This window comes from Sebastes fasciatus, chromosome 20, assembly GCF_043250625.1.
Source record: "Sebastes fasciatus isolate fSebFas1 chromosome 20, fSebFas1.pri, whole genome shotgun sequence".
In the NCBI taxonomy this organism is placed as follows: Eukaryota; Metazoa; Chordata; class Actinopteri; order Perciformes; family Sebastidae; genus Sebastes; species Sebastes fasciatus.
This window is the reverse complement of record NC_133814.1, coordinates 22,791,816-22,818,703: the sequence shown is the minus strand read 5'-3', so window position 1 is coordinate 22,818,703 and position 26,888 is coordinate 22,791,816. Positions and strand designations below refer to the sequence as shown.

At 40.3% G+C, this 26,888-nt stretch overlaps 1 protein-coding gene across 7 annotated transcripts; it reads left to right on the top strand.

Moving 5' to 3' along the window:
• The first annotated feature begins 1,465 nt into the window (after positions 1-1,465).
• On the top strand, positions 1,466-26,888 carry rnf157 (ring finger protein 157). Of its 7 annotated transcripts, XM_074620561.1 has the most exons (20): positions 1,466-2,111; positions 7,116-7,234; positions 11,075-11,163; positions 11,877-12,026; positions 13,271-13,388; positions 13,509-13,575; positions 13,667-13,710; positions 14,536-14,583; positions 14,743-14,814; positions 14,942-15,101; positions 15,287-15,399; positions 15,498-15,730; positions 16,325-16,427; positions 16,591-16,699; positions 17,795-18,009; positions 18,134-18,196; positions 19,014-19,062; positions 23,652-23,762; positions 24,784-24,818; positions 26,700-26,888. In XM_074620561.1, exons 1-19 carry the CDS (start codon positions 2,024-2,026, stop codon positions 24,816-24,818), a joined length of 1,986 nt encoding a protein of 661 aa, XP_074476662.1. In that variant the 5' UTR covers positions 1,466-2,023; the 3' UTR covers positions 26,700-26,888. The 7 variants fall into 7 exon arrangements, with proteins under 7 accessions (XP_074476662.1, XP_074476658.1, XP_074476659.1 ...); XM_074620557.1 differs by lacking the exon at positions 24,784-24,818 and having other exon boundaries at positions 11,883-12,026; XM_074620558.1 differs by lacking the exon at positions 24,784-24,818 and having other exon boundaries at positions 17,894-18,009.

Below are 26,888 nucleotides of genomic sequence, written 5' to 3'. Positions count from 1 at the left end.
ATACTTCAAGTTTATTTTACAAAGTAACAATTTAGTATAAGTTTATTTAATTTAGTTTAAGTTCATTTAAACTTAAAGTTTATTTTACAAAGTAAACTTAAGTGTAGTTCAAGTATATATTCCCAAGTATACTTTATGTAATAAGTATACTAATATAAGTGTATTACTTCAATACGTATTGGGTCTAAATTGGCACATTTTTAAATTTATAAAGTACACTTTAAATATTCTTTAAATGTAAGAGTAGTAAACGTTGAGTACACAACTAGTTTACATCCAAGTTGTATTTTCAATGTCAATGCAGCGTCTGTATATATATATATATACATATATATATATATATATATTTTTTTAACAGCTATTTGAAGGGACGGTTAGTCCGTCTTGGTTCAATATAATCAAAGATATAATTCGGTTTAGTTTCATACAAAATATCCTACTAGTTATAGCTATTTGTCACGAGTTAACGGTTGTTTTCTAGTTTATATCAACGGCAGGTATTGTTGCATAGTTTGTTCTCACAGTTGGATTTGTTAGCGGAAAAAAAGTTCATAAAAGGCATGGATGACAGTTTTGCTGCATCCACCTTTATTCATTCTTTGAATTCAAACATTACAAACACATATGAATAATGATGAAATCACTCAAAATAAAACTTAAAACAAGGAGAGCATTATTTAAAAATATATATATACTGTATATTGTAAAGGAAAAGTACAATCAAATCCCAGTGTTTCAAAATAATAAAATAAGGCAAAGCTGAAAGGCAAAGTATCTACATAACAAAAGCAACACAATAATAATAATAATGATAATAATAATAACAATAATGATAATAATAATAATAATAATAATGATAATAATAATAATAATGATAATAATAATAATGATAATAATAATAATGATATGATAATAATTCTAATGATAATAATAATAATGATAATAATAATGATAATAATAATAATAACGATAATAATAATAATATTATTATTATTATTATTATTATTAATAATAAAAATAATAACAATAATGATGATAATAATAATAAAGCTTATTATATTTTCCTTTTTTCTTTGCTTTATATCAAAGCGACCCATTGTTAGGGTAAATGGTTACTAGTATTTCCACTAATTATAATAATAATAATAATAATAATAATAACAACAACAAAAATTATAATAATAATAATAATAATAATGATAATAATAATGATAATAATAATAATAATAATAATAATAATAATAATAATGATAATAATAACAACAACAAAAATTCTAATAATAATAATAATAATAACAACAACAATAATAATAATAATAATAATAATAATAATGATAATAATAATAATAATAATAATAATGCATATTATATTTTCCTTCTTTTTAAAAAAAATTTAATCATAGCGACTAGTTACTAGTATTTCCACTCATGTCTGGAGGGTAATGTAGTTTTTTTTATTCCACAGAGCCGTCCTCTCTCCTCTCTGCAGTGCAGTCAGCGCCACTAGCAGCACATTTGGCGTAGGAAGGTCACGTTACAAAGTGGGTCGGCACTATAGCTGCTGCTGCTGCTGCTGGAGAGAAGGAGAGACAGAAGGAGGACTGGAGGACTGCGCAAAAACCAGGGCCCGGATTTGTGTCTGCCTGACGTCATGTGGAGCCTCAGACCTCTCTGACAGGATCCAACAAGGAGATGTGTGATCAACATCCAGCAGGCCACCGGGAGATGTCGACGAGCTGTTTTTGAGCCAGTAAAAAACAGGATTTTCTCGCTCTGATTGTGCGTAAAGCTTTGCACCAGGAGAGCTCCTCTCCAGCGTTAAAGAGGACTACAAACCGGGCTGTTTTCTGCCTCAAAACACGAGCTGGTGGAGGGATAAAGCAGATATACTAATCCTCCAGGACAGATATGGACAGGAGCAGCAGCATGCATGGATTAAATGCTAGGGAATAATAACGGAGACGCCTTGAACAAAGCGACCCTTGCAGTGTTATGATCAGTGTTAATCCGTGTTTGACTGGAAATGGGAGCTTTAACAAGCAGACAAAACATAGGCGTGGAAGAAGTGGACATTTCGTCCAGCTCGGTGTACCGTTATCCACCCAAATCTGGTAAGTACAACAACAACAACAGGTCAGACTCAAGCTTTTTAATGCAGATTATTGTTTGATGAAAAGTAGATCACCATTTTTTTTAACCTGGTATAGCTGCAGGCCTCCAGGGCATTCAGCCTTTAACCTGGAGGAGCTACCTGTGGAGAGAGGAGGAGGACCAATGCCTGATTTTTCTGAGCTTGCTTTCTACTTAATTTCCCCCATAACAGATTCAAATAGTACCTCTAATGTATTTCTGTCACTGCAGCATTTAATTTTCCATGGAGGGATACTGACAGCAACACAGGAACATACAATCAATGACAAGATAGTGCAGAGATTTGCATTATTTTGTCTCATTTTAAGATAGTCACTAAAGCTACCACGATTAATCGATTAGTTGTCAACTATTACATTTATTGGTTTGTGTAATTTTTATTAAAAAAAACAGTAAAAATTCTCTGATTCCAGCTTCTTAAATGTGAATATTTTCTGGTTTCTTTAGTCCTCTATGACAGTAAACTGAATATCTTTGAGTTGTGGATAAAACAAGATATTTGAGGATGTCACCTTGGGCTTTGGGAAACATTTTCTGACATTTTATAGACCAAATCACTAATCGATTATCCTGGAGTAGCTACTTGTGGAAAGAGGGGAGGACCAATGCCTGATATTTCTGCCTTTCGACTTAATTTTCCCCTTAACAGATTCAAATAGTACCTTCATGTTTGTCACATTTTATCATATATTCTAATGTATTTCTGTCACTGCAGCATTTAATTTCCCATGGAGAGACACTGACAGCAACACAGGGACATACAGTATATACTAGAATCAATGACAGGATAGTGCAGAGATCTGACTTTTTTGTGTCATTTTAAGATACTAGTCACTAAAGCTACAACGATTAATCGATTAGTTGATCAGTTTGAGTAATTTTTACAAGAAAAAACAGTAAAAATTCTCAGATTTCAGCTTCTTAAATGTGAATATTTTCTGGTTTCTTTACTCCTCTATGACGTGCCTTTTTTTAAATGCAGATTATTATTTAATGAAAAGTAGACAAAACATTCACCATTTTTACCTGGTATAGCTGCAGGCCTGCAGGGCATTCAGCCTTTAACCTGGAGTAGCTACCTGTGGAGAGAGGGGAGGACCAATGCCTGATTTTTCTGAGCTTCCTTTCAACTTAAATTTCACCTTAACAGATTTAAATTGTACCTTCATATTTATTTATCACATTTTATCATGTATTCTAATGTATTTCTGTCACTGCAGCATTTAATTTCCCATGGAGAGACACATTTACTAGAATCAATGACACAATAGTGCAGAGATCTGCCTTATTTTGTCTCATTTTAAGATACCGTCACTAAAGCTACAACGATTAATCGATTATTTATCAGCTTTTAAATTAATTGGCAACAATTTGTATTTAATAATTTCAAATTTTAATCAGTTTGAGTAATTTTTATAAGAAAAAACAGTCAAAATGTTTCTGATTTCAGCTTCTTGAATGTGAATATTTTCTGGTTTCTTTACTCCTCTATGATAGTAAACTAAATATCTTTGAGTTATGGATAAAACCAGATATTTGAGGACGTCATCTTGGGCTTTGGGAAACATTTTCTGACATTTTATAGACCAAATAACTAATCGATTATCCTGGAGTAGCTACCTGTGGAAAGAGGGGAGGACCAATGTCTGATATTTCTGCCTTTCGACTTAATTTCCCCCTTAACAGATTCAAATAGTACCTTCATGTTTATTTTTCACATTTTATCATATATTCTAATGTATTTCTGTCACTGCAGCATTTAATTCCCCAATGGAGAGACACTGACAGTAACACAGGGACATATATACGTATTAACCTGTGCATTTTGAATACCCCTTATACAAGTTATATTTTCATCTATTTGCAGTGTCAGACACATAACTGGGATTGGCTCATATCTTTGGTGCATCTATTAGCAGGCAGCTGGACTTGATGGCAGCATGACGGCCTCAGTCTGTCTGTAAAATAAATAAGTAATGACGGATCCCAGAGGGGATGAAAATGAAAAGACCAACATCATCATTAGCAGTAGAGACGTTCCATCAATGCAAGTCATTAGTGTGTTCAGTGTAAATTAGTTTTTTTTTAGTGGAAAATAAGACTACAACCAGTGTCTTTTCATTATCCTTTCATTTTTATTTATATATAAAATATCAAAATAGTGAAAAATGTTATTCACAATTTCCCAGAGCTGAGGTTGACATCTTCAAAGTGCTATAAAAGAGTCCAAAAGCCAAATATATAAACATTTTTAAAGATATAAAACAGAGAAAAGCAGTAAATCGTCACAGTTTAGAAGCTGGAATTAGAGAATGTTTCGAATTTTTGCTTTATAAATTAATCAAATGATTAGATTTTCAAAAAGGTTGGTTCATTTGTGTGGTTCGACTAAAGATGAATCGACTATTTGGCAACTAATTCAGTACTAATTTAAAGACAATAGACACAATTGTAATAAATCTCTGTCCCAGGTATTGAATGTCATCCTTATTGATTCATCTTTCACTTATTTTCTCAATTAAATGAAAATTCTTTAGTCAATAAAACTTAAAGAAAATAGTGAAAAATGTCCGCCATAATTTCCCAGAACACAATGTGACATCTACACATTGTTTGTTTGGTTTGACCAACAGTCCAAAACAGAAATATATTTAGTTTATTATCATAGAAGATAAAGAAAACCAGCATTTGGAACAAGAAAGGAAGCTGGAAATTACTTAATTTTCTGTCAATCATAATTGACTAATTGTTTCAGCTTTAATCAAAACCCATCCAGTACCCAGCCAGTTCTCATCCTGTGTACTGATTCTTTGATCAGTGACTAAAATCGTAATTTATATAGTGTATTATTAAGGTAAAGTTCTTGTACCACCGTTTGCTTTAAGACAACATAAACGCCAATGCATTAGAGAGGTTTTCCTTATTTTTTAAAAATGCTTTAAAGGTTCATGTTGATCCTAAATTTGAGGTATTGGCACCGTACCAAACCTCACTCTCCCAAACCCAATTCACTGTTTGGACCTCAAGCATGACCTCTATGTTTCAAATCTCTTGTTATTGTTCCTCTATGTGACATTTTCTGATTGCATCACTGCGTTCAGCTCCACACCAGGGTTTGTAATCCAATATTCGCCGTCGCACAAAAATCGTATTGGGAAGAAATAATGTTATTGCTTTTCAATTCTCTCGTAAGCAAAGACATAAAGTAAATGAAAATCTCTCGTAAAATGAGACCTGGAACAGAATCGGCTAGACTAGAAGTAGATTTTTATTAGAGTCAGAAGTGATGTGTTAGCCTATTTTATGATATCATAATGATATCTTAGATCTATTGTGATATTATGTGCTGAAGAAAGGATGGAAGGGAAGAAAAACTGTTGATTTGTGGCTGCGATTAGCGTCCCTTTCACCATAATTTAGCTGAATTAGTCACAGGCTGTACAGAAGGTGGTGGCGATGGCGATGGCGATGGCTGCTGGTGAAACCGATCTGTCAGGCCCAGTTCCTGTTTCTGGGATCTGGTGACAAAGCCTCGACACAGCTCGCCTCCACCACCTGCTGTAAATAATAATAAGGTGATAGAGAGAGAGAGAGAGAGAGAGAGAGAGAGAGAGAGAGAGAGAGAGAGAGAGAGAGAGAGAGAGAGAGAGAGAGAGAGAGAGAGAGAGAGAGAGAGAGAGAGAGAGAGAGAGAGAGAGAGAGAGAGAGAGAGAGAGAGAGAGAGAGAGAGAGAGAGAGAGAGAGAGAGAGAGAGAGAGAGAGAGAGAGACGTCATCGTGGCTTTTTTTAGTCCATGATTTGTCGTGTTATGGATTTTTTTTTTCCCTACAGTGTGAATGGCTTTAATGTCAGAGCATCCAAACCTCCTCTGCAGCGTTAATAAGTGTGAAAGATGCCAGACTAGATGTCCTCCCAGCAGAAACACAACCAACATGTATTTAAAGACTCCGAACCACCATTACAGTCTTATGATATTAGCTCACCCTGTGATTAAAAGGGCAGAACGTCGTATTTAGTTTTCTTGTCATCGACCCAAAATCTCGGTAAACAGGTGGACAAGCCGCAGTACACCCGATAACAAGCCAACTTCAGCCCTCACAGATCCTTTTCAGGGCTTCTTGAAATGAGAAAAGAAAAACAACTCTTCCTGTTATTTGTAGTCTTACCTGCCTCTTGTACTTGATGATTTGAGGATGCTGAGTTTGAGATTATTTGGAGGTGTCTGTGGATAACGGTGCCAGCCAAATGGTTCAAATATTTAAGGGAAATATTAATGTTTCATGCCAGTGAAGTGTCAGGTGGGTAGAATTTGCAACTGGCAGCAAAAAAGCTCAGTTTTTAACAGCATTTCTGTCTGTAATTGGGCCCATACATCTTATGTTCTTATAACAAGTAAAAAAAGGTAAGATTGTACAACAGCTTCCATTTATTCAACTTTCCCATAAGAAAATGAGCCCGATAATAAAACTGTGCCATTCGTTTTTGCTTCGCTATTTTAATATCTAAACAAACCAACAACTTGTTTAAATATTTACTAGAATCAAGTGTCCTATTCTTGACACAAAAGTGCAGAGATCTGCCTTATTTTGTCTCGTTTTAAGATACTGTCACTAGAGCTGCAATGGTTAATCGATTAGTTGACAACTATATTTGAGGCAAAAATGTTATGTGTTCAACGAAATAAGTCTTTAAAGCTGATGATATTAGTGAAAAACAATGTTACTTGCAATGCAGAATACATTTTGAGTTTTCAATTTTTCAATAACTTGATTTAAAGAATCTATAAATGAGAATTTGTCAACTGCATGCAAGAGAATTGAAAGTACAGAATTATCCACAACTACAATAACGCGTCCATGTTATGCTCATCACCAAGGTCTTTGTCATTAATATGTTTTTAAGGTGATGTGAGGTATTTTGAGTAAACTGTTTTTTAAAGCGAGTCTCTCTCTCTGTGTGTGCAGGGAGTTACTTCGCCAGCCACTTCATCATGGGGGGAGAGAAGTTTGACTCCACTCATCCGGAGGGTTACCTGTTCGGGGAAAACACAGACCTAAACTTCCTGGGGACCAGACCTGTGGCGGTAAGTGATCTCACACACTAAAACCTTTGTTAAAAGTTTGACCCAGTTCCCAGATCCTCTGTGGACGGAGTTGTCAAGGAGTTTTCCAATTTTTCTGAGCATTGTAAGGAACAGTTCACATACATGTTGGCCTAAAGGTTGAGATTAAAAGTTTTTGTTTCCAAGCTCAAAAATCAACTTTCAGTCTCAAAATTAAACCAAAATGTTTAAAGATTATAAAAGTATGTGTACAAAGACGGAAACAGTCAGTGGGCAACTCGGGGGTCTGAGAAGTGAAGCCAATGTTGAAGTACCTTAAACTTTCATTCTTTCTAACAGCCAGCAGGGGGCGACTCCTCTGGTTGCAAAAAGAAGTCTGATTGTATAGAAGTCTCTGAGAAAATGAGCCTACTTCTACTTCTTTATTACATCAGTAAACATTTTTAAACATGAGTTTATGGTCTCAATCTCTAGTTTCAAGTCTTCTTCAATACAGCATGATGTTCATTTAATAAATTATGGTCCCGTTTAGAGTCAAATAGACCATAAAGCAGGGGATGCTTTAGGGCGTGGCTACCTTGTGATAGACAAATAGCTATCACAGCATTGTCCAGTCTGGGAGTTGTCCATGTTTTCGTCTTACAACTTTAACCCTTTCACTGTATGTTTTTAGTTGGTCGCCTAAAAATGCCTTTTAGCTCCACCCTCTCGTGTCACTGTTTGGCGACGGCCAAAATGCCGAACTCAAGGCTTCAAAACGGCAGTCCACAAACCAATGGGTGGCGTCACGGTGACTACGTCCGCCTCTTATATACAGTCTATGGAAACAATAAAGAACGGATCTGGGCTTGCAACTAACAGCTATTTTTTGATAATTGTTTGTGAGACCAGAAGAACACTTCTATTTCATGAGACGGGCGCCTAGGAGAGGGATGAATAGATCAAACGTTTTTTGTTTTGTTGTTTTGATAATTGTTCATGTCAGAAAATAGTGAAAAATATCAAAGAACCCAGTGTGACGTCTTCAAAGTTGCTTGTTTTAGTCCAAAACCAAAGATATTCAATTAACACTGATATAAAACAGGAAAAAAAGCAGCAAATCCTCATATTTGAGAAGAGAAAACAGCACATTTTTGGCTTCACAGATGACTTGTCAAAATAATTTTGTGTCAATCGACTAATTGATTAATCGACTAAAAGGCATCTCTTCGTCATTAAACGGGAGCTGACACATTTCAGCAGCTGTGACTCCTGCAGTGGCAATTAACAGGCTTTCAGAGTGTCACTGATTGAAATTTATTTCAACGTCTCATCCTGTCAAACTAATTAAAAGTGAAACGACGAGTCTGCAGGCTCCCTCGTACAGAAAGGCTGCCGATAAGCGACCGTTCCTCCGGAGGGTTCGTTCAACCTAATCATGAACCTGAAGGTCAAACTAATGAGAGCTGCGGATCAAAAAGAGCTCAGGTCCGGAGAGGAAAGGGAGAATTCGTCACAGACTGAAGCTTGGAGGGAGTTAAAGTGAAGCTGATACGGAGAGACTCTGCTCCCATCACTGTATGTGCTAATCTCAGTTTGCTCTGCTGTTTCAGTCTAGACTCTGGCGCTAAAATTAGGAGTGCAGTTTTTCTCCCGATTATGTGGGTGTTTATAATCCTCCTGTGGGCATAGGATGCAGCTGGTGATTTTTGTGTGTGTCTGAAGCTTTACCAGCATTATATAACGTTTGGTGGTTTCTAAGCAGATGGTGCCATGGAATCATAAAACCGACCGCAGTTGTTGTGTTCTCGGTCTTCTGCACCGCTCTACAAATATGATAATGGACGGGGCTATATTTAGGGGGTTTTCAGTAACGCCTGCATGAAGCACATAGATTTACAAAATGGATTTTTAGCCGTGCTAGCTCGGTCTATCACTTTGGTCCGGATTGAAATATCTTAACAGCTATGGGATGGATTATCATGTAATTTTGTACAGACATTACTGGTCTAGAGAGAGGATGAACCCTGCTGATCATGATAAGGTTGACATTTTGGGGTTTTGGTGAAATGTCTCACCATATTTTGCTATGGAATTTGGTACAGACATTCATGGTAATAACTTTGGTGAATTTTCATTTAGAGCCATCAAAAATCAAATTTCAGCTCCACTGTACTTTGTGTTTAATTAGAGAAGGCTCCAACTCTGGGAACCCGAGGTCTGCGAGCCAACGGGAAGACAGAAATGTCCTCAGGCATGAGGTGCATCACTTCCTTTTCTGCCACAGAAACATGAAAGCAAAGTGGCTATTACTCTTATGGTTAATTTAACTACTTTTTGCTCAGAAGGAGAGGTTCACACTGAATACACACCACTGAGCTCAGCGAGCTGCAGTCGTTTGAGTCTGAGGCGAAGTGCAGCCAAACTAATAGTTGGGAAATGTTTAACTTTTAGCGGCGAATTGTGGCCAGAGAGGACCCACAGCCAGTCAATAAACAGATCCTGTGACTCATGTGACATGTTGACCTATGTTACAAAGAATCCCTCCACACCTGAAACACGTGAACATGTCAACCGGCCGGTGGCGAGCTGCACTTCGCCGCTGCCTGGTGTGAATTTGGTGAAACAGTACTGCAACTTCTGTGTAAAGAAAATCTGCTAAGTGAAATAAAAATCCCCAAAAGTCATGGTGAACATGGTGAACCTTATACCTGCTTAGCATCAGCATGCTAGCGATGTCATTGTGAGCTTGTTAGCATGCTGTCGTGAGTATTTAGCTCATAATACAGCCCCACAGGGTCGTGGCTAGAAGGTTAGGCATTGACCTCGAATAGTAAGGATAGGTCATTGAGCACGAGTCTCACGCAAGCTTTTTACAAGTTACCTTAAATAAATAAAATAAAAATATTCACCTGTGTGTTGAAAACAGTCTAAGCTTTTTCTTTTAGTCTGAGTATGTCTGAGGAAACACAGACTGTTGCTGTGATGTTTCATGATTTTAATACGTTATAAGACCCACAGTGTTTCCTGTGAGTTTCCTAATGAATGCTTCTTTTCAGCATCTGTTACGCCGTGTGTGTTTGTTTGTGTAGTTTATAGGCGTGACACCCGCTGAGCACAGATGTGTAATAGTACTGAATATGGTGCCATTCACAGCCACACAAACACACCTATACACACACACACACACACACGGACAGATGAGGGCTTGTAGTGTGGAGGTATCTGACCACATCCTGCATGTTTCTCCTCCAGTGATCCTCAAACCACCTCCGCTCTCCTCTTACGCTCAGTCAGCAACTTCAGGCTTCAAACAAAAGAGTGCTGAGACGTGAACCTCACATTGGGTCACATTTGAAGGTTATGTGTCGATTTTACTCCAGAGTTTTTAATGTTATTTTATTGCTAAAGATTGGGTTGGTCACAAGAGAAAATAGTGGGAAAAGAAGGTATTTCACATCCTTATCTGTGACCCGATGCTATCAAAATTCTCCTGAGGCGGTAAGCTTCACTTCATCTGGTGTTTGAAATAAAGACAGGCTCTGTTTGACCCTGGGCTGTTTTACACTCCTGTGGTCCTTGCGTGTGCAGAAATGTGCCTAAACACCGTCTGAAGTGTCAGCCTCGTCCCTGAAAGACACAGTCTGGGCAGATTTTTTGCCCCGGCTCAGCACTTGTCAGCACGGATCTCGCTGGTGCTGACCAACCGAAAACACTTGTGTTAAGGTTAAACCGGGAGCAGCCGTGGTCACTGTGTAACCCTGAACTCCCTGTGGCAAAGAGAGGAATGTCGATGTGGTTTGAGGGAAGATGAATGCTGCCAACTTTTGAGTCTCATAACATGTATTTTACATTTATAATTTGTTTTCTTTTTGTTTTCAGTTCCCGTATGCAGCCCCTCCACCTCAGGAACCAGTCAAGACGCTACGAAGCCTTATAAACATCCGTAAGGACACGCTGCGGCTCGTACGGTACGCGCCTCTATCCACCTACGCAACCCCTCATTACACCACTGTTGACAAATTTTATGTCCACTGAGCTATTTTTAGGCAACAAGCCACAACAGCTCATTTAAGGGATAGCATCATATCATACTTTTACTTTCTTTAGGCATACTCCTGAAATAAAACACAATTGTATAACAATAAAACATCCAATTACAAAATTAAAGGCAAACATAAAAGCATAAAATGTCCCATATCCCTGAAAATGGCATTCACAAACACTCACATACCCCAAAAAATAATGCTATAACAAATGTAAAAAATATGAAAAGTGATTCAAGAAATGTGCATGTTAATTATTGACTTTAGATATGTTCATTACATGACTTCAAACAATAAATTAATCCACCTGTTGCAGATCATTTCTGTATGATTATTGATGCTTAAAGCACTCTCTAATTGGATTTCAAACCTGTTTTATAAATGCATACTCCCCGTGACTCAAACACTAGTAAATGGATCCTGCTCAGATTTCTGTTCTCTGCTTAAATTTTTTTTTATTATCTCGTCTTCTTCCATTTTTTACCCCTGCTAAAAGTTTTTTTTGGGGGGAGTTTTTCATTATATATCGGATCGTACTGTAAAGGACAGAGGGTGTCGTATCCTGGCAAAATGGTGATATTGGGCTACACAAATAAAACTGACTTGACTTGACTTGACTTGACTTTCCCTGCCCGTAGGTGCAGCGAGGACCTGAAGCTGCCAGGTGACGAGGAGGCGGGGAAGAACAGGGCCAGCTACAACGTGGAGTTCACCTTCGACGCCGACACGCAGGTGGCCATAACCATCTACTACCAGGCCATAGAGGAGTTCCACAACGGAGTGCCACTGTAAGTAGAAACATGTCTCCTGGTGAACAAATATAACACTGGATGCATGTAAAAATATCAGCTAAAATCTAAGAACCAATCACTTTGGTCAATATCGTCGTTTCCTCAAGAGACAATTAGGGATGCACGGATCGACTGAATGATACCGACCATATCAAAGTCTGTTTACAGGTGTTGGGGAGTACTACTACATAATTAAAGGCTCAACGTTATATTTTTTTTCACTTGCTTGGTCGGGCAAGTGGGTCAGAAATCTACTTGCCCAAAGTCAGTGTTTACTTGCCTCTATACAAATTGTTTTATTTATTAGTGGTTATCAAATAACAACAAAGACTGAAGTTAATTGTCATGTTTTATGAGCATTCCTCTCAAACTTGCAGTTTCCCCCACATCCTTTAACGCCACCAAATAAACTCTTGTTTCCAGGATAATTAAAATGCTCGCTTGCACTTCAGCTCGTAAACTTTATCTTGATCGGACGCCATTTCCTCACAAGTGCCCGATCAGTACTACGCATGTGCAACTCTAAACAGAGATGAGAAGGAAGCGAGATGGCTCACTCCTTAGCTACTTCTATCATCAGCTCTTGGCGAGGAAAAACTGGCATGGCTGTTTTCAGAGGGGTCTCTTGACCTTTGACCACAAGATATGTGAATGAAAATGGGTTTTATGTGTACCCACGAGTCTCCCCTTTACAGACATGCCCACTTTATGATAATCACATGCAGTTTGGGGCAAGTCATAGTCAAGTCAGCACACTGACACACTGACAGCTGTTGTTGCCTGTTGGGCTGCAGTTTGCCATGTTATGATTTGAGCATATTTTTTATACTAAATGCAGTACCTGTGAGGGTTTCTGGGCAATATTAGTCATTGTTTTGTGTTGTTAATTGATTTCCAATAATAGATATATACATACATTTGCATAAAGCAGCATATTTGCACACTCCCATGTTGATGAGAGTAGTAAGAGAAATCTCTCTTTTAAGGTACATTTTGAACAGATAAAAAATGTGCAATTAATTTGTGATTAATCACGATTAACTATGGACAATCATGCATTTAATCCTGATTAAATATTTTAATTGATTGACAGCCCTAGTTTAAATAGATTAAAATTAATTCGTAATCAACAAATGAATCATCCACATGTCAGACTGCAGCAGGTATAAGTGATTAACTTCCTGGTTTATCGTTTACCTGGTTTTGTGCACTGACTGAGTGTCTCTTTGTGTTTCCTGCAGCTACCTGCCCCAGGACAGCTCTCTGCAGTCTGAGACGGTGCACTTCAAGAGAGGAGTGGGTCAGCAGTTCTGTCTGCCGTCACACACCGTCAACCTCAGCGAGTGGGCTGACGAGGAGGTAAGCAGCTCCCGTCTGTCGGCTGAATGCTGAAACACACGTGAATATATGAGGCTGAGCTCTGTGCTGTGAAACCAAATTATACACAAGGACAGATGGAAATCTACTTTCTCTCCTCAGCTGCTGTTTGACATGGACAAAGAGGTGTTCCCCATGGTGGTGCAGGCTGTCGTAGACGAGGGGGAAGGTGAGTTACTGATCACACTGATGGACTGATGTGAAAGTAGAGCTGCAGGACTTTAAGCAAAGACGTGTCCGCTTGTGTTTTATCTTTGCAGAACATTTGGGCCACTCTCACATACTGCTGGCTACGTTTGAAAAGGTAAGATAGACTCTCTTTATCAGAGAAGTTGTGGCAAGCGCGATATGCTTGCAGGAATTTGCTGTTCTACAGACTCTCAGATAGAGCCAAACACAATTTATCAGCAGGACATTTTTCAGTAGCTATTTGGATAATTGGTTAATCATTTCACTTTAGCTTCTAAAATGTGGGTATTTTCTGCTTTTCTCAGTTTTTTTTTATGACTGTAAATTCAATATCTTTGGGATTTGTATAGCTGATAAAGACAAGAACTGCTGTGTGGTGATGAAATAATCTTGTAATCAGGGCCTTGATTACTGAATGCTCTGTTGAGTTTGAAACATTACATTTTGTATTTGTAATCATCAGAACAATTATGACACATTTCAGGAAATATTTATTTACAGGAGAAACAATTAATAGTATTGGGACTGTGACAGCAACACAGGAAGAACCATTCCACATTTGTTTGAAATACCTCTGAAATTGACCTCTCTTTTTAGCCCTTTGGACCACGGAAAGATAATATTTAAAGGGATGGTTCAGGTGTTTTGAAGTGGGGTTGTACGAGGTGCTTATCCACAAGATACAAGATAGACCTGATACTAGATTAATAATCAAAAAATGTTGGTGTAGTAAAATCTCTCTATATCTGGGTGTTCATTAGCAATCCGTCATTTCTTTAAGGATCCTGCAGTCGAGGCAAAACTGCTCTCTGACTTCAAACAGTTCAGTCGAGTGTCGGTCAATTTTAAACAATGCAAAAGAATAAAAATGAAGGGCTTCCTGGACTAATTTTTGAATGAATTAGACAAAGTAATAAACAGCTGTTGCTTTCTTTGGCAGCACATGGACGGGAGCTACTGTGTGAAGCCTCTGAAGCAGAAACAAGTGGTAAATACAGCTGTTTATTCTTCTCTCTCTCTTCCTTCCTGCTTTTGTGTAACAATTCTTTTATGTTTTTGAAAGACAAAGATACAACAAAGCTTGAACATTACGCCTGAACCCACGAGACCTGCAGCCTTTATTCTTCACTGTGTTCCTTTTTCCCAGGTGGATGGAGTGAGTTATCTCCTGCAGGAGATCTACGGGATCGAGAACAAATACAACAGCCAAGAATCAAAGGTAAACATCTGACGGCACCAGAGGTCTGATCCTCTTTGAGAGCGTCAGAAGTGACATGGCAGTAAAATAAATCTATCTGTAACTCAATTGGATGACTTAAAATATCTCTTCCTATTTTTATCTCCAGGTAGCGGACGATGAGATCAGTGATAACAGCGCTGAGTGTGTGGTCTGTTTGTCGGATGTGCGAGACACACTCATCCTGCCTTGCAGACACCTGTGTCTCTGCAACGCCTGCGCGGACACGCTGCGCTACCAGGCCAACTGCTGCCCCATCTGCAGACTGCGTGAGTTCCCACCAACGATGAAGAGTTTCTTTCCAAAATAAGAGTTTTGCAGTGGTGGAAAAGTGGTTTCCACTGCTGAAAAACATAGACATTAGTGTTAAAGCAAATTTGCGTTAATGCGTTTTTATCACGTTAACTTTGACAGCCCTGTTAAATACATTTTATCGTCATCTTTTTTCCTTAAGCATTCAGAGCTCTGCTGCAGATCCGAGCCATGAGGAAGAAACTCAGTCCTCTGTCACCGACCAGCTTTAACCCCGTCATCACTTCACAGACGTCTGACTCGGAGGAACACTCGGTGAGGCCGAGATGACGCAAAAAAAACCCAGAGTAAATATAAAATAATGATCATTCCTCGTCCCAGTAAACTCACCAGTGTCCTCTCCCGGTTCGAAGGCGTCGGAGCACATCCCTCCAGGCTACGAGGTGGTGTCTCTCCTGGAGGCGTTGAACGGCCCCCTCAGCACCTCCTCGGTGAATCCTCCTCCTCTCAACTCCGGTCCCAGCAACGTCACCGGGGTGCTGCCCCCGTACAGCAGCGAGCCTCACCCGGCGCCGGCCCGCTCCCTCTCCCCTCTAGACCACTCCAACTCCAGTCAGGGACTCAAACTCAAGAAGAGTGGTTCAAAGTGAGTATTTACTGTCGTCTCTCACTCTGTCTACTACATCCACAGTCAAATGTGTCCATATGAAGAGTGTTTCTTTTTATGTTTTTAAAAGGTGCAGATTGGTTTAAACTTGACTTTTACCTCGATTTTATGTCCTCACTCATCCAAAATATGATGGGTTTTCTGCTGCAAGACGGCACCGTTCACTGTAGTTTATAGTCCTCTTATTACGTCTCCTTGTTGAGTATGCTTTACATAAAAGAAAGAGAGAGAAAACGGGGAGAAAATGCAAAACAGCTGCTGATTATGTGCTATAGTTCCTCAAAATGATAAGGAAAAAAAACAAACAACTTTGGGTGTGGACGGTAGAGACAAATCTATGCCTATGTTTGCACTAGAATTTATCTTTTTACAAGCTGATTCTGACCTGAGTTTCATGTATTATTGATTTTTTACATCTGTTTTTGAACATTAAAACAGTAAATTCACTGGTTTATCTTTTTAAATAGAAACAATACCCCTCATTATAGCCACTTCCTACTGCCTGGTGCAGGTACATCAAACCCACTCCTGTTATTTCTGTCTGAAGCTCGTCCATTATGTTGTTTATTTTAGGTCACTTTCCCAGAATTCCTCTGTGCTTCCTGAGGAGGAGGATGAGAAGTCTTGCAGTGAATCGGAGGCCTGTCGCCACAAACTCGCCGTGGACCAGCAGGAGGTGTGTGTGTGACCGAGACAAAGAGAAAATCTATTATTGTTTATCTTACTGTCAAATATATTCAAACCTCCAAAAGGCCGTGGATGTGTACATGTTTGTGTGTGTTTGGGGAACATGTTTCGTTGTGAGCTCCTGTCTTACTGGTGTTCCTGTTGTTTTACAGAGCGGAGTGACTCCAGACAGCGAGAACCTGACTCTCTCCTCATCTGGAGCCATCGACCAGTCGTCCTGCACGGGAACCCCGCTCTCCTCCACCATCACCTCCCCCGAAGGTACACACACACACACATACACCTTTGTCTTTCTTCACGTACCGTAAACCTAATTCTGACCTTAACCTTAAAACCAAGTCTTAACCTTCAGATAGGGTTTTTCTATACACGTGTGCTGGCTTGGTTCGACTTGGTCTGACACGGTAAGTCAGCCCAGCACGACAGGGATTTGCATCTCCCTCCCTGTAGCTCCTTACTTAGTGCACAGACACGGGAGTGTTTTCGATCTTTTCATCTAACGGGACACACTGCCCGTATGAGCAGTGCGTGACGGCTACCTCGCGTGTGGTGTCCACACTGGCAGCGTTTCTGCTGCTGCCAGCCCTTTCTTTCTACATAGAATTTGCCTTTCCTAATGTCCATTTAATTTAATTATAAATGTCATATATATTTATTTAAGACAGAAGGTTAAGAACCGTGTGGTAATTTGTAAATAAAAGTAATAATCCATAATTATGACCCGGTACTTTATTCATTCATGGAGCAGTGCAAGTCACTGCATGTTCTACAACACTGTCCTGCAAATATTTCAGAATAAAAGCCTTGTGTTATCAAATGAAACAACTCTGCCCCCCGCTTGAGGGCTTTTATTTTGAAACAGAAGTGTTGATTTAAAAATAAATCCTTGCTTTTTTCATGTCTGTGACATATTCTACAGATACAGACATTGAAACTGTAGTAATGTTGCTGGTATGATGTCAATATACTGTCAAAAGATCACGTTCACTGTCTGTTGTTGCTGTGAACCGCGTGCAGCTCGCAGTAAAAATAGGCGAGACCTCGAATCTCTAGAAGAGACGCCGCTGACACGCAGCCAAGCTGCACTGTGTGGCTGCTCTAACCTTGAAAGAAAGTGAATAAGCATATTTCCAAAAACTATTCCTTTTAATATGACAACAAAACATTAGAAATAACAATAAAACAGTATTCAGAAAGGACAATAACCTGTTGTATAAGTTTTCTGTTGTTTGTAATTCTATGAGAGTAGGGATCACTTTCTTTTATAAATGGAAATCTCATCCGGCGACCAGAGGAAAAGAAAAAGTCCTCGCACCTGGAGCCCGACCGTGATGTGTGTCTCCGTCTGTCTGTCAGACCCAGTAAGCTGCAGCCTGGTCCAGTCAGTGATGTCCATGGCCTCGTCCCACTCGCAGCACTCCCACATCAGCACTGACACCATGTCCTCCATGTCAGGGTCCTACCTGGCCGGGGCCGAAGGCGAGCCTGGGGGGGACGAGGGGGGAGACGCTGAGGGCGAGGAGAACCAGGACGCCCCCATGGAGAGCCGAGGACCGTCGCAGCAGGACGGGGTGAGGAATCCAGGGAGGGAGGGATGGAGGGAGGGAGGAAGGGAGGAGAAGTTGGCTGCACGATTCAGACATGTATTATAAACACGTTGTCTCCCTTTTGTATCTCCTCTTTTCTTTCATTCAGGAGTTTTCCCAGGAGCCAAAGGAACAAAACTACTCAGTGGCTGTAGAGGAGCAGGACTCAGAGGTGAGGTCATTTTAGGGCTGTCAAAGTTAACGCAATAATAACACGTTAACGCAAATTCGTTTTAACGCCACTAATTTCTTTAATGCATTAACGCAACTTGCGATTTTTAGGTTGTACCGGGCTCATTTTAAAGCTAGAGAGAAGATACTGGTATCATATTAAACTATACAACCTCAGGAATCCAGTGGTACCAACCATGTCACACTAGCTTGTCGTGAAGGAGGTTAAATAACGCTCCAAACTTGCGCTAAATTTTGGTGAGGAAAAACTGTCATGACCATTTTCAAAAGGTTCCCTTGACCTCTGACCTCAAGATATGTGAATGAAAATGGGTTCTATGGGTACCCACGAGTCTCCCCTTTACAGACATGCCCACTAATCACATGTAGTTTGGGGCAAGTCATAGTCAAGTCAGCACACTGACTCACTGACAGCTGTTGTTGCCTGTTGGGCTGCAGTTTGCCATGTTATGATTTGAGCATATTTGTTATGCTAAATGTAGTACCTGTGAGGGTTTCTGGACAATATCTGTCATTGTTTTGTGTTGTTAATTGATTTAAAATAATAAATATATACATACATTTACATAAAGCAGCATATTTGCCCACTCCCATGTTTATAAGAATATTAAATACTTGACAAATCTCCGTTAAAGGTACATTCTGAACAGATAACAAATATGCGATTCATTTGCGATTAATCATGGACAATTGTGATATTTAATTAATCACGATAAAATATTTTAATCGATTGAGTCATTTTATGTATTTATCTAACTTTTATAAAGTCTTACAAAGCTTTGTTATGTTTTCACCAGGGAAACGATGTCACTGAAGAGGACTGCTCCTCACCGTCTAATGGGAAAGGTAACTATGGTGACCATCCCTCACCTTTCACCCCTGACCTCTCACCCTCCCTTTTGCATTTTGTTGCTCTCAGGCCATGTGAAAAAGAAATACACCTTTTCATACAAACTCTCCGTTAAGGACTGAGTGGTCGACGTAATATATTGTTGCTGTCCCGTAAATCTTTTTGTATCATGGCTGAGTAATGACAACCCTTTCAAAATAAAAGGGATCCTGATCAGATATCAGTGTCAGATATTGTCCTCTAGATGGGGCAGTCCCTTTCAAATCGCACGTGATGTTGGCTGAAACCACCACAACATGCAGAACTGGAGTGAATGGCTTCTCATACAGTGTGTGTGCACCAGAACCTCGGTCTACTTCGCAGTGAGGGCTGAGCTCTTAAGACATAATTGTACCGCTGTAGTCTTCTTCTGTGGTCACAAAACTGGACCGGATGTGGCAAGAACTGGCTCCTCGACTCTGATTCTAACATTGTGATCATATAAAATCTACTCTTTTTTTAGTCTAGAAAAGGACTTTGAAGTTTTGCGTTGCCTCAATTATCTTCAAATTATAAGAAAGAACCCTCACAGGTACTGCATTTAGCATAAAACAATATGCTAAAATCATAACATGGCAAACTGCAGCCCAACAGGCAACACCAGCTGTCAGTGTGTCAGTGTGCTGACTTGACTATGACTTGCCCCAAACTGCATGTGATTATCATAAAGTGGGCATTTCTGTAAAGGGGAGACTCGTGGGTACCCATAGAACCCATTTACATTCACATATCTGGAGGTCAGAGGTCAAGGGACCCCTTTGAAAATGGGCATGACAGTTTTTCCTCGCCAAAATTTAGTGCAAGTTTGGAGAGTTATTTAACCTCTGGCTTTGAAACTGAGCCCGGAACAACCACCAGAAGATCGATTGCCTTAATGCGTAAAAGAAATTAGTGGCGTTAAAACAAATTTTTGCGTTATTATCAAGTTAACTTTGACAGCCCTAGTAAATATAAAATAAAAGAGACCAAACTGATACCAACTCTGCATCGCTTCAGAGGATCCATCCCTGAATTGTTACACAGCTGACGGATCAGACAGTGAAAAAGTCTGTATCTATATTCTTCCCCTATCTTACAATCAGTGTTTCCTTAGTGCTGAATTTAATGACCGGTAATCAAGCAATTAGCAACAAATATCGACTTATTCCAATCGATCGGAACGTCCCTTTCATTCACGACAGGAAATGAGCACGTACAGGCATCCTGTGTTGTTCAGATGAGGTTCTGCTGCACACCAGGCTGCTGGCTCGCATTTGCATGATTTACACCTCTATATATATATATATATATATATATATATATATACATATATATATATATATATATATATATATATATATATAAATGTTTGTGTGTGTGCATGATGTGTACGTGTGCTTGTGGGTTCACTGTATGAGGTTTATCATCTACGTGTTTGTGCTTAAAAAAGCTCTGCATCATTTGCTTTTTATAGCTGCTGCATCATGAAGTGAAAGCTTCTTCATGCTCCATCTGTGTGTATTAGTGTGTGTGTGTGTGTGTGTGTGTGTGTGTGTGTGAGAAAGAGAGTGATGTAGTGCTAAAGAAAGTGTTGTGTTGAGTGTGAGTCAATGAGCAGTACGGCTTGAAGCTGAAACAACAAGGTCACCTTCATTAAGCACCAGTTTGAAACTTGTATGTAAATTAGTTTCTCTGTGGATTGTGTGTGTGTGTGTGTGTGTGTGTGTGTGTGTGTGTGTGTGCGTCTGTGTGTGTGTGTGACACCTGGGCCCAGACTGAAACAATCTACCTGTGTACCTGTGAGTTACCGAATGACCTTTCAGTTCTTTAGGGGACGAGCGGACCTGTGCTGCCTGACAGACTGTGAATGTGCACTCGCGCTGTAGGATGTATGTTTGCATCTTCTGCACCGGCGCTGCCAGACAGCTTCTGTATGTGCCCTGTCTGTGTCTCTGTGCTGAGCTGCCAATCATCCAGTCATCCTCTTCCTCATTAGCACACACGCACACAAGCTGCACACACACACACACATACACAGGCTTGCTGCAGGCATGAGGCACTTGATTAAACATGTCCGTATCTGTTATCTGGCCATGCTGGAAAAGGCAGAAAAATGCTAATCTAGACAGTTTATATGAATATTTCTGTCTCATTTGTCGGCTAATTAATGAGAAAATAGACGCCAAAATCTGAAGATGTTTCGCTCCAGTGTGTCGTGCTTTAGTCTCAGTAAACACTGTGTTGCAGCAGCTTTAAAACAAAACGGCAGATCATTTTAAATTATACAAAAACGTGAAATATATCCTAACATATCTGTTTATGCTTCATATATTATTTACATTTACTGAACTGTCAATGTGACTAGTTTTAATTAGGAATGCCCCGATCCGGCTTTTCAGTCCCGATACTGTTAGCGATACCTGTTTTTGGGTATCAGCCGATACCGAGTACCGATCCAATACCAGTGTTTAATTAATGAGCTGTATGCCTCACTGTATGGAGTTGACTGGGATCATTCTTTTATGTGTAAGGCAACATCAGGCTCGACTTAAACATCACTTTCCTAACTTTGTAAAACAAAATTAAGAAATGTACTACTCACTTTACTTGTTTAGCACTTTGTCACAACAAAGTGATGCATTCAGTATATTTGATTATCACAGTTAGGGCTGCAACTAACGATTATTTTCATTGTATGTTGATTATTTTCTCGGTTAATCAATTAGTTGTTTGGTTTATAAAATGTCAGAAAATGGTGAAAAATGTCGATCAGTGTTTCCCAAAAGCCCAAGATGACGTCCTCAAATGTCTCGTTTTGTCCACAACTCAAAGATATTCAGTTTACTGTCATAGAGGAGTAAAGAAACCAGAAAATATAAACATTTAAGAAGCTGGAATCAGAAAATTTAGACTTTTTTTCCTTAATAAATTACTCAAACCAATTAATTTATTATCAAAATAGTTGGTTGCAGCTTTAATTACAGTGGAAGATAAACTTTTCCTGTCATGCACCCTTTTGTACAAAAATATCCATTAACCAATAAATTAATGTACAACTGAAAAAAAGAGTTTTTAGACATAAAAAAATCTCCTGCTATAATGTTCTTTAACTGAAAAAAGCCCAAAACTGCCCGAGTTTTTAGTCAGAAAAGACATAAATCTCTCTCCTGCTATATTGATAGAAACTAGAGAGCAAGATGAACATCACTTGTTTTTCTTTTCTTCCCTGTAAACAATCCGTCCATTGTGTTCGTGCCATTCTGTCTAATTAGATCTTGCAAAGTGAACCTTGCAAGTATCAGATCACACTTGTTGGATTATTGTTCCTTCATGAGTCAGATTTACATACTCGCTCTGGTCATTTACGCCCCCTCAGTTTGAGCACCATTCGACTATATTATGATATATTTGTCAGAATTTATGAAGCTACAGAGATCAAATGGGAAAATATCAACAGTCTTTATGGCCCTGTTCAGACCTGGTATTAACAAGCGTCCTGAGCGATCGGATCACAAGTGGACAGCTCTAAGTACAGCTGTGAACGCACTTAAGACGCATTGAGGATGCATTGAGATCAGATCTTTCAGACCACATTCAGAGGTGGTCTGGGCCACATATGGCCACGTTCTTTAAGCAGTGTGTACGCGAATGTGTCCTGGACCACATTAAGGACCGCCTACTCAACTGACGTCCCGCTGGGATCCGCGGGGTCTCACTGAGCTTCTCAGGTGAATAGACTGGTAGACGCGAGTACTTGTCTGCCTCGCAGCATGGAAACGGCTTCTGAGCTATAAGTGTATTTTATTAAAATATATCTTATCTATAGGCTCCATATCTACAGACTATCAGACTAGGCACACAAAGTGCGTCATTATTATACTGTTGGTGATGTGTCCGTGAAGCTGACACCCGCCCGCTCACTTGCCTGCTCGCACCCTCTCGTCCCCGGCTCTCTGAAGCTCCGTACGCCACTGTTGTCTGGCAAAGTGATTATGCCGATGGGACGAAGGTCCGTGGGGACCACCGGTACAATAACCTTTCATTTTTATGTTAATAAAATGTACCGAAATTCACGAATTTGTAGGATATTACTACGGACATCCCTGTAATATTACGTTGCAAAGTCTGCTGTATTAGCCGTGTGTTTACTACGTGTTTAGTGAGATCCGATCACAAGTGGTCACTGGAGACGCATGTGGAGACGCATTCTAACGCCAGGTGTTAACAGACGCACTTAAAGCTGTCCACTTGTGATCCGATCACTCAGGACACATGTTAATACCAGTCTAGTCTGAACAGGGACAAAGTTTAAAAATCCGTCCATCAGAAAGTCTTCTAAAGAGGATTTTGGCGTCCTTTAAATCTCACGTCACAGTCAGATCCATGGTGTTAAAATGCAGAAATATTCAATCATTTATTATTTAATTAAAGCCGTTCCAGCATGGCCGACTTCACCCCTCCACCTCTGACACCCTCCCTCCCTCCCTCACCCTGCCTGTCCCACTCCCTCCCCCCTCCCCCCTGCTGTGCCTGGCTGCTCTTGTTTGACCTTTGCCCTCGCTTGCAGGTGGGCGGAGCAGGTGTCCAGAGTTGGCCAATAACAATCAGGGCGTCGCCCTCTGTGACACGCCCTCTTTGGGGTTGGATAATGAGCAGGCTCCCGACAGCCGATTCGCCGGTGAGTGGCAACCTCTCGAACATGGACCGATGAGAGCCGAGGACCGGGCATGATGAGAGTGAGGGGAGGAAACATGAGGAAGATGAGGGGGGTAACGGAGGAAGAGTGCATGAGTCAGAAGCATTAAAGATTTCTGACACATTGCTGTGCTAATACAAATTAAAGCTAGAAAAGAAAAGTTTGACTTAGTAGTGACCAGAGAGGAGGTTTTTGTAGCATCTTTGCCCAGCATGAAGATCTGGAGCCTTCCTTCTTCTCTTCATCCCTAACCCCCTTTGGTGTCGTGGTGCTTCATTGCTTCTTCAGTACCGGTTAGCTGTGCACTCTCTCCCCTCCTCTCCCTCCTTTTAGCTGAAGCCCTGGTGTGTGTGTGTGTGTGTGTTTGTGTGATGAGTGCATCTTATCGTGTGTGTGACGAGCGCTTTCTGCATGCTGTGTTTTCTTGTTTGTGTGTGTTTGAGAGAAAAGAGTCTGGTCAAGTTCATGTTCAGCGTCTGCCAGCTCCGAGCCGCTTTTGCCAAAACATCTGCAACTCATCCTCACAGCCCTCCATCTTCCCTCCCCGTCCTCTCCTAATCCTCCTCCCCCGCTTCCTAACACTCGGCGGGTTCCTGCGATGAGAGCTAAAGGTGTCAATTTTGTTCTGGTTTTGGTTGTTTTAATGAAGTAATTTTGGGTTCACAGCCTTTAGCTCTGCATCCTTCTCGTAGCCACTAAAACCCCGATTCATCCCCTTGAACCTTAATGTCACCCCTTTGGTCTTTTTATGGTGGATGGTGTGACATGTTTTCTCTTTCTGTGTCGTAAAAGTGTTTTGTTATCTCTCTGTTTCTCTCCTTTTTTCCCCCCTCCGTCATTCTTCACATCCTCTGCTGTCTTTTCCTGGACATTTTCCTTCCCTCCTCTCTCTCCTCTCCTCTCCTCTCCTCTCCTCTCCTCTCCTCTCCTCTCCTCTCCTCTCCTCTCCTCTCCTTTCCTTTTCTCTCTCTCTTCCTTCTTTCGCCTTCTTTCGGATGGACAGATGAGGAGTCGTGCCCAGTGCACATTGAGGACTAGGTATGGAGTTATGGTTAGATGGTAGATCAGACACCAGGGTCATATATTTTAGTTTGCATGCACCATAACAATCACCCTTCTTTTGTTTATTACTCGTTTTATCTGTTTATCATGAGTTAGCTTTATTTAAAGGAACAGTGTGTAACATTTCAGGGGATCTGTTGGCAGAATTGTAATATAATATTCATAAATATGTTTTCATTAGTGTATAATCACCTGAATCTAAGAATCGTTGTGTTTTCGTTAGCTTAGAATGAGTCCTTCATATCTACATGGGGAGCGGGTCGTCTTCACAGAGTCCGCCATGTTGCACCGTCATGTTTCTACAGTAACCCAGAACGGACAAACCAAACACTGACTCTAGAGAGAGACTTTCATGTTCTTACGTTACTTGAAGGCCACCGTATTTGTCCGACACGCTTGTGAAACTGCGGTAACGTGTGCCACAGAGCGCAAAACCGTGGTACTGCCAGCCGCCGTCTGACCTCCGTTGCTCCTAAAGCAGTGTAATTATGGTAAGGAAGGACATATATACATAGACGCCGCATTGACCTCTGGATTGTACGTCAACGTGGGCGCCATATTGGAAAGGGCAAGACGAGCTTGTAAACAAAAACAAAGGAACAGGGAGCTGCCGTTTTCTGGATAAAAAGCGCTATAAAATCTACATTTCTCGACCGATTTTAGTAAATCGTTTTTTATTGAAACGTTTATGATCGATGAGGAGTATTGTTTTTTTATTGTCCCAAAGATTTTCGTGAAAAACTGTTAAATATGTAAATTTACCGCTTAGGCTTCATGGATCACCGGTCTGTCCTTCCATATGGTGGGATTCAATCAATTATTAGGTAATCAAATTAAAAATAAAAATAAAATAAGCCACAGCCATACTTGACAAACATGTTTTTTTTGCAATTGCTTATGATAAATGAATTATTTTAAGTAATTCAGTTCATGTAAGCCTTCGGTACATACTCTTCTCCTGAGCGTCTAGCAGCAATTATAGCTTAACTATCAAGATTCTAAGTAGCTGGAGACAAAAGTTTATTTTTCTACTCCACATAGATCATAAACCGTTGAATATAATAACAACTCATTGAAATCTGTTGAGGAATGTAGACGTTATAGTGCTTTTTATCCAGAAGAAGGGCAGCTCCCTCGTTCACTTGTATAGGTTTACAGGCCAGTCTTGCCCTGTCCAATATGGCGCCCACGTTGACGTATCGCCGCAACGGGCTGAAGCGCCCAATGCGGCGTCTATGTATATATGTCTATGGTTACCACGGTTTTGCGCTTGGCGGCTCACGTCACAGCAGTCTTAGAAAGGGAGGAGTGAGCGGAGGGCACTCAGTCGGTTGTAATCTGCAACCTCACCACTAGATGTCGCCAAATCCTACACACTGCACCTTTTTAAGATTTTCTTCCCCCCTAAAAAATACAGTATAATTCAGTAATCAAATAGCAATGCAACAAGGGAGGTCGTGCTCTTTTTGTGCGGTATTTATACTTTCTCAATCACAGCTCAGAATCTACGTTACAGTATATTTGCACAGTAATAGGTGAGGTGAGGTTGCTTCCATTGCTGATGTTATTCATTATTCATATCGTCTGTGGTTGAGACCTCAAACTATCAATAATTAATTTTATTCCCTGGCTGATATTTACTGTTATTCACCGTGAGTCAGGACCTCGTTGGTTGGCGAGCGTTTTAGTTGCTTCTAACAGAAGTGACCTTTATTACAGGCCAGGAGGACTCTGCAGTGATGCAGGTGATTTGGGGAGATTTCCTCTGGGTGACAATATTTGCAACATAACCCTCTCTCTCTTTCTCTCTCTCCGTCTCTCTCTGCGTCTCTCTCTCCGTCTTCTTCTCTCCTTCAGGTCTGATGTTCCTCGGGGGCTACAGGCCTGTTTTGGAGCCCCGCCCCCACCACACCTCCACCAGCAACATCAACATGGAGGAGCTGGGGGTGGAGAACAGGGACGGCCAGAGTCCTAAACACCCTCGCCGCGGACCACTCATTGTGTAACACACTCAAACAAGCGCACACACACACACACTCACTCACA

Bases quoted from the DNA above. Each gene is read 5' to 3' on its own strand.
- rnf157 (XM_074620556.1), top strand. From the start codon at position 2,024: ATGGGAGCTTTAACAAGCAGACAAAACATAGGCGTGGAAGAAGTGGAC. The intron at 13,711-14,535 runs GTAAGATAGACT...TTTCTTTGGCAG, and splicing joins TGCTGGCTACGTTTGAAAAG to CACATGGACGGGAGCTACTG. The intron at 16,428-16,590 runs GTGTGTGTGTGA...GTTGTTTTACAG, and splicing joins TCGCCGTGGACCAGCAGGAG to AGCGGAGTGACTCCAGACAG.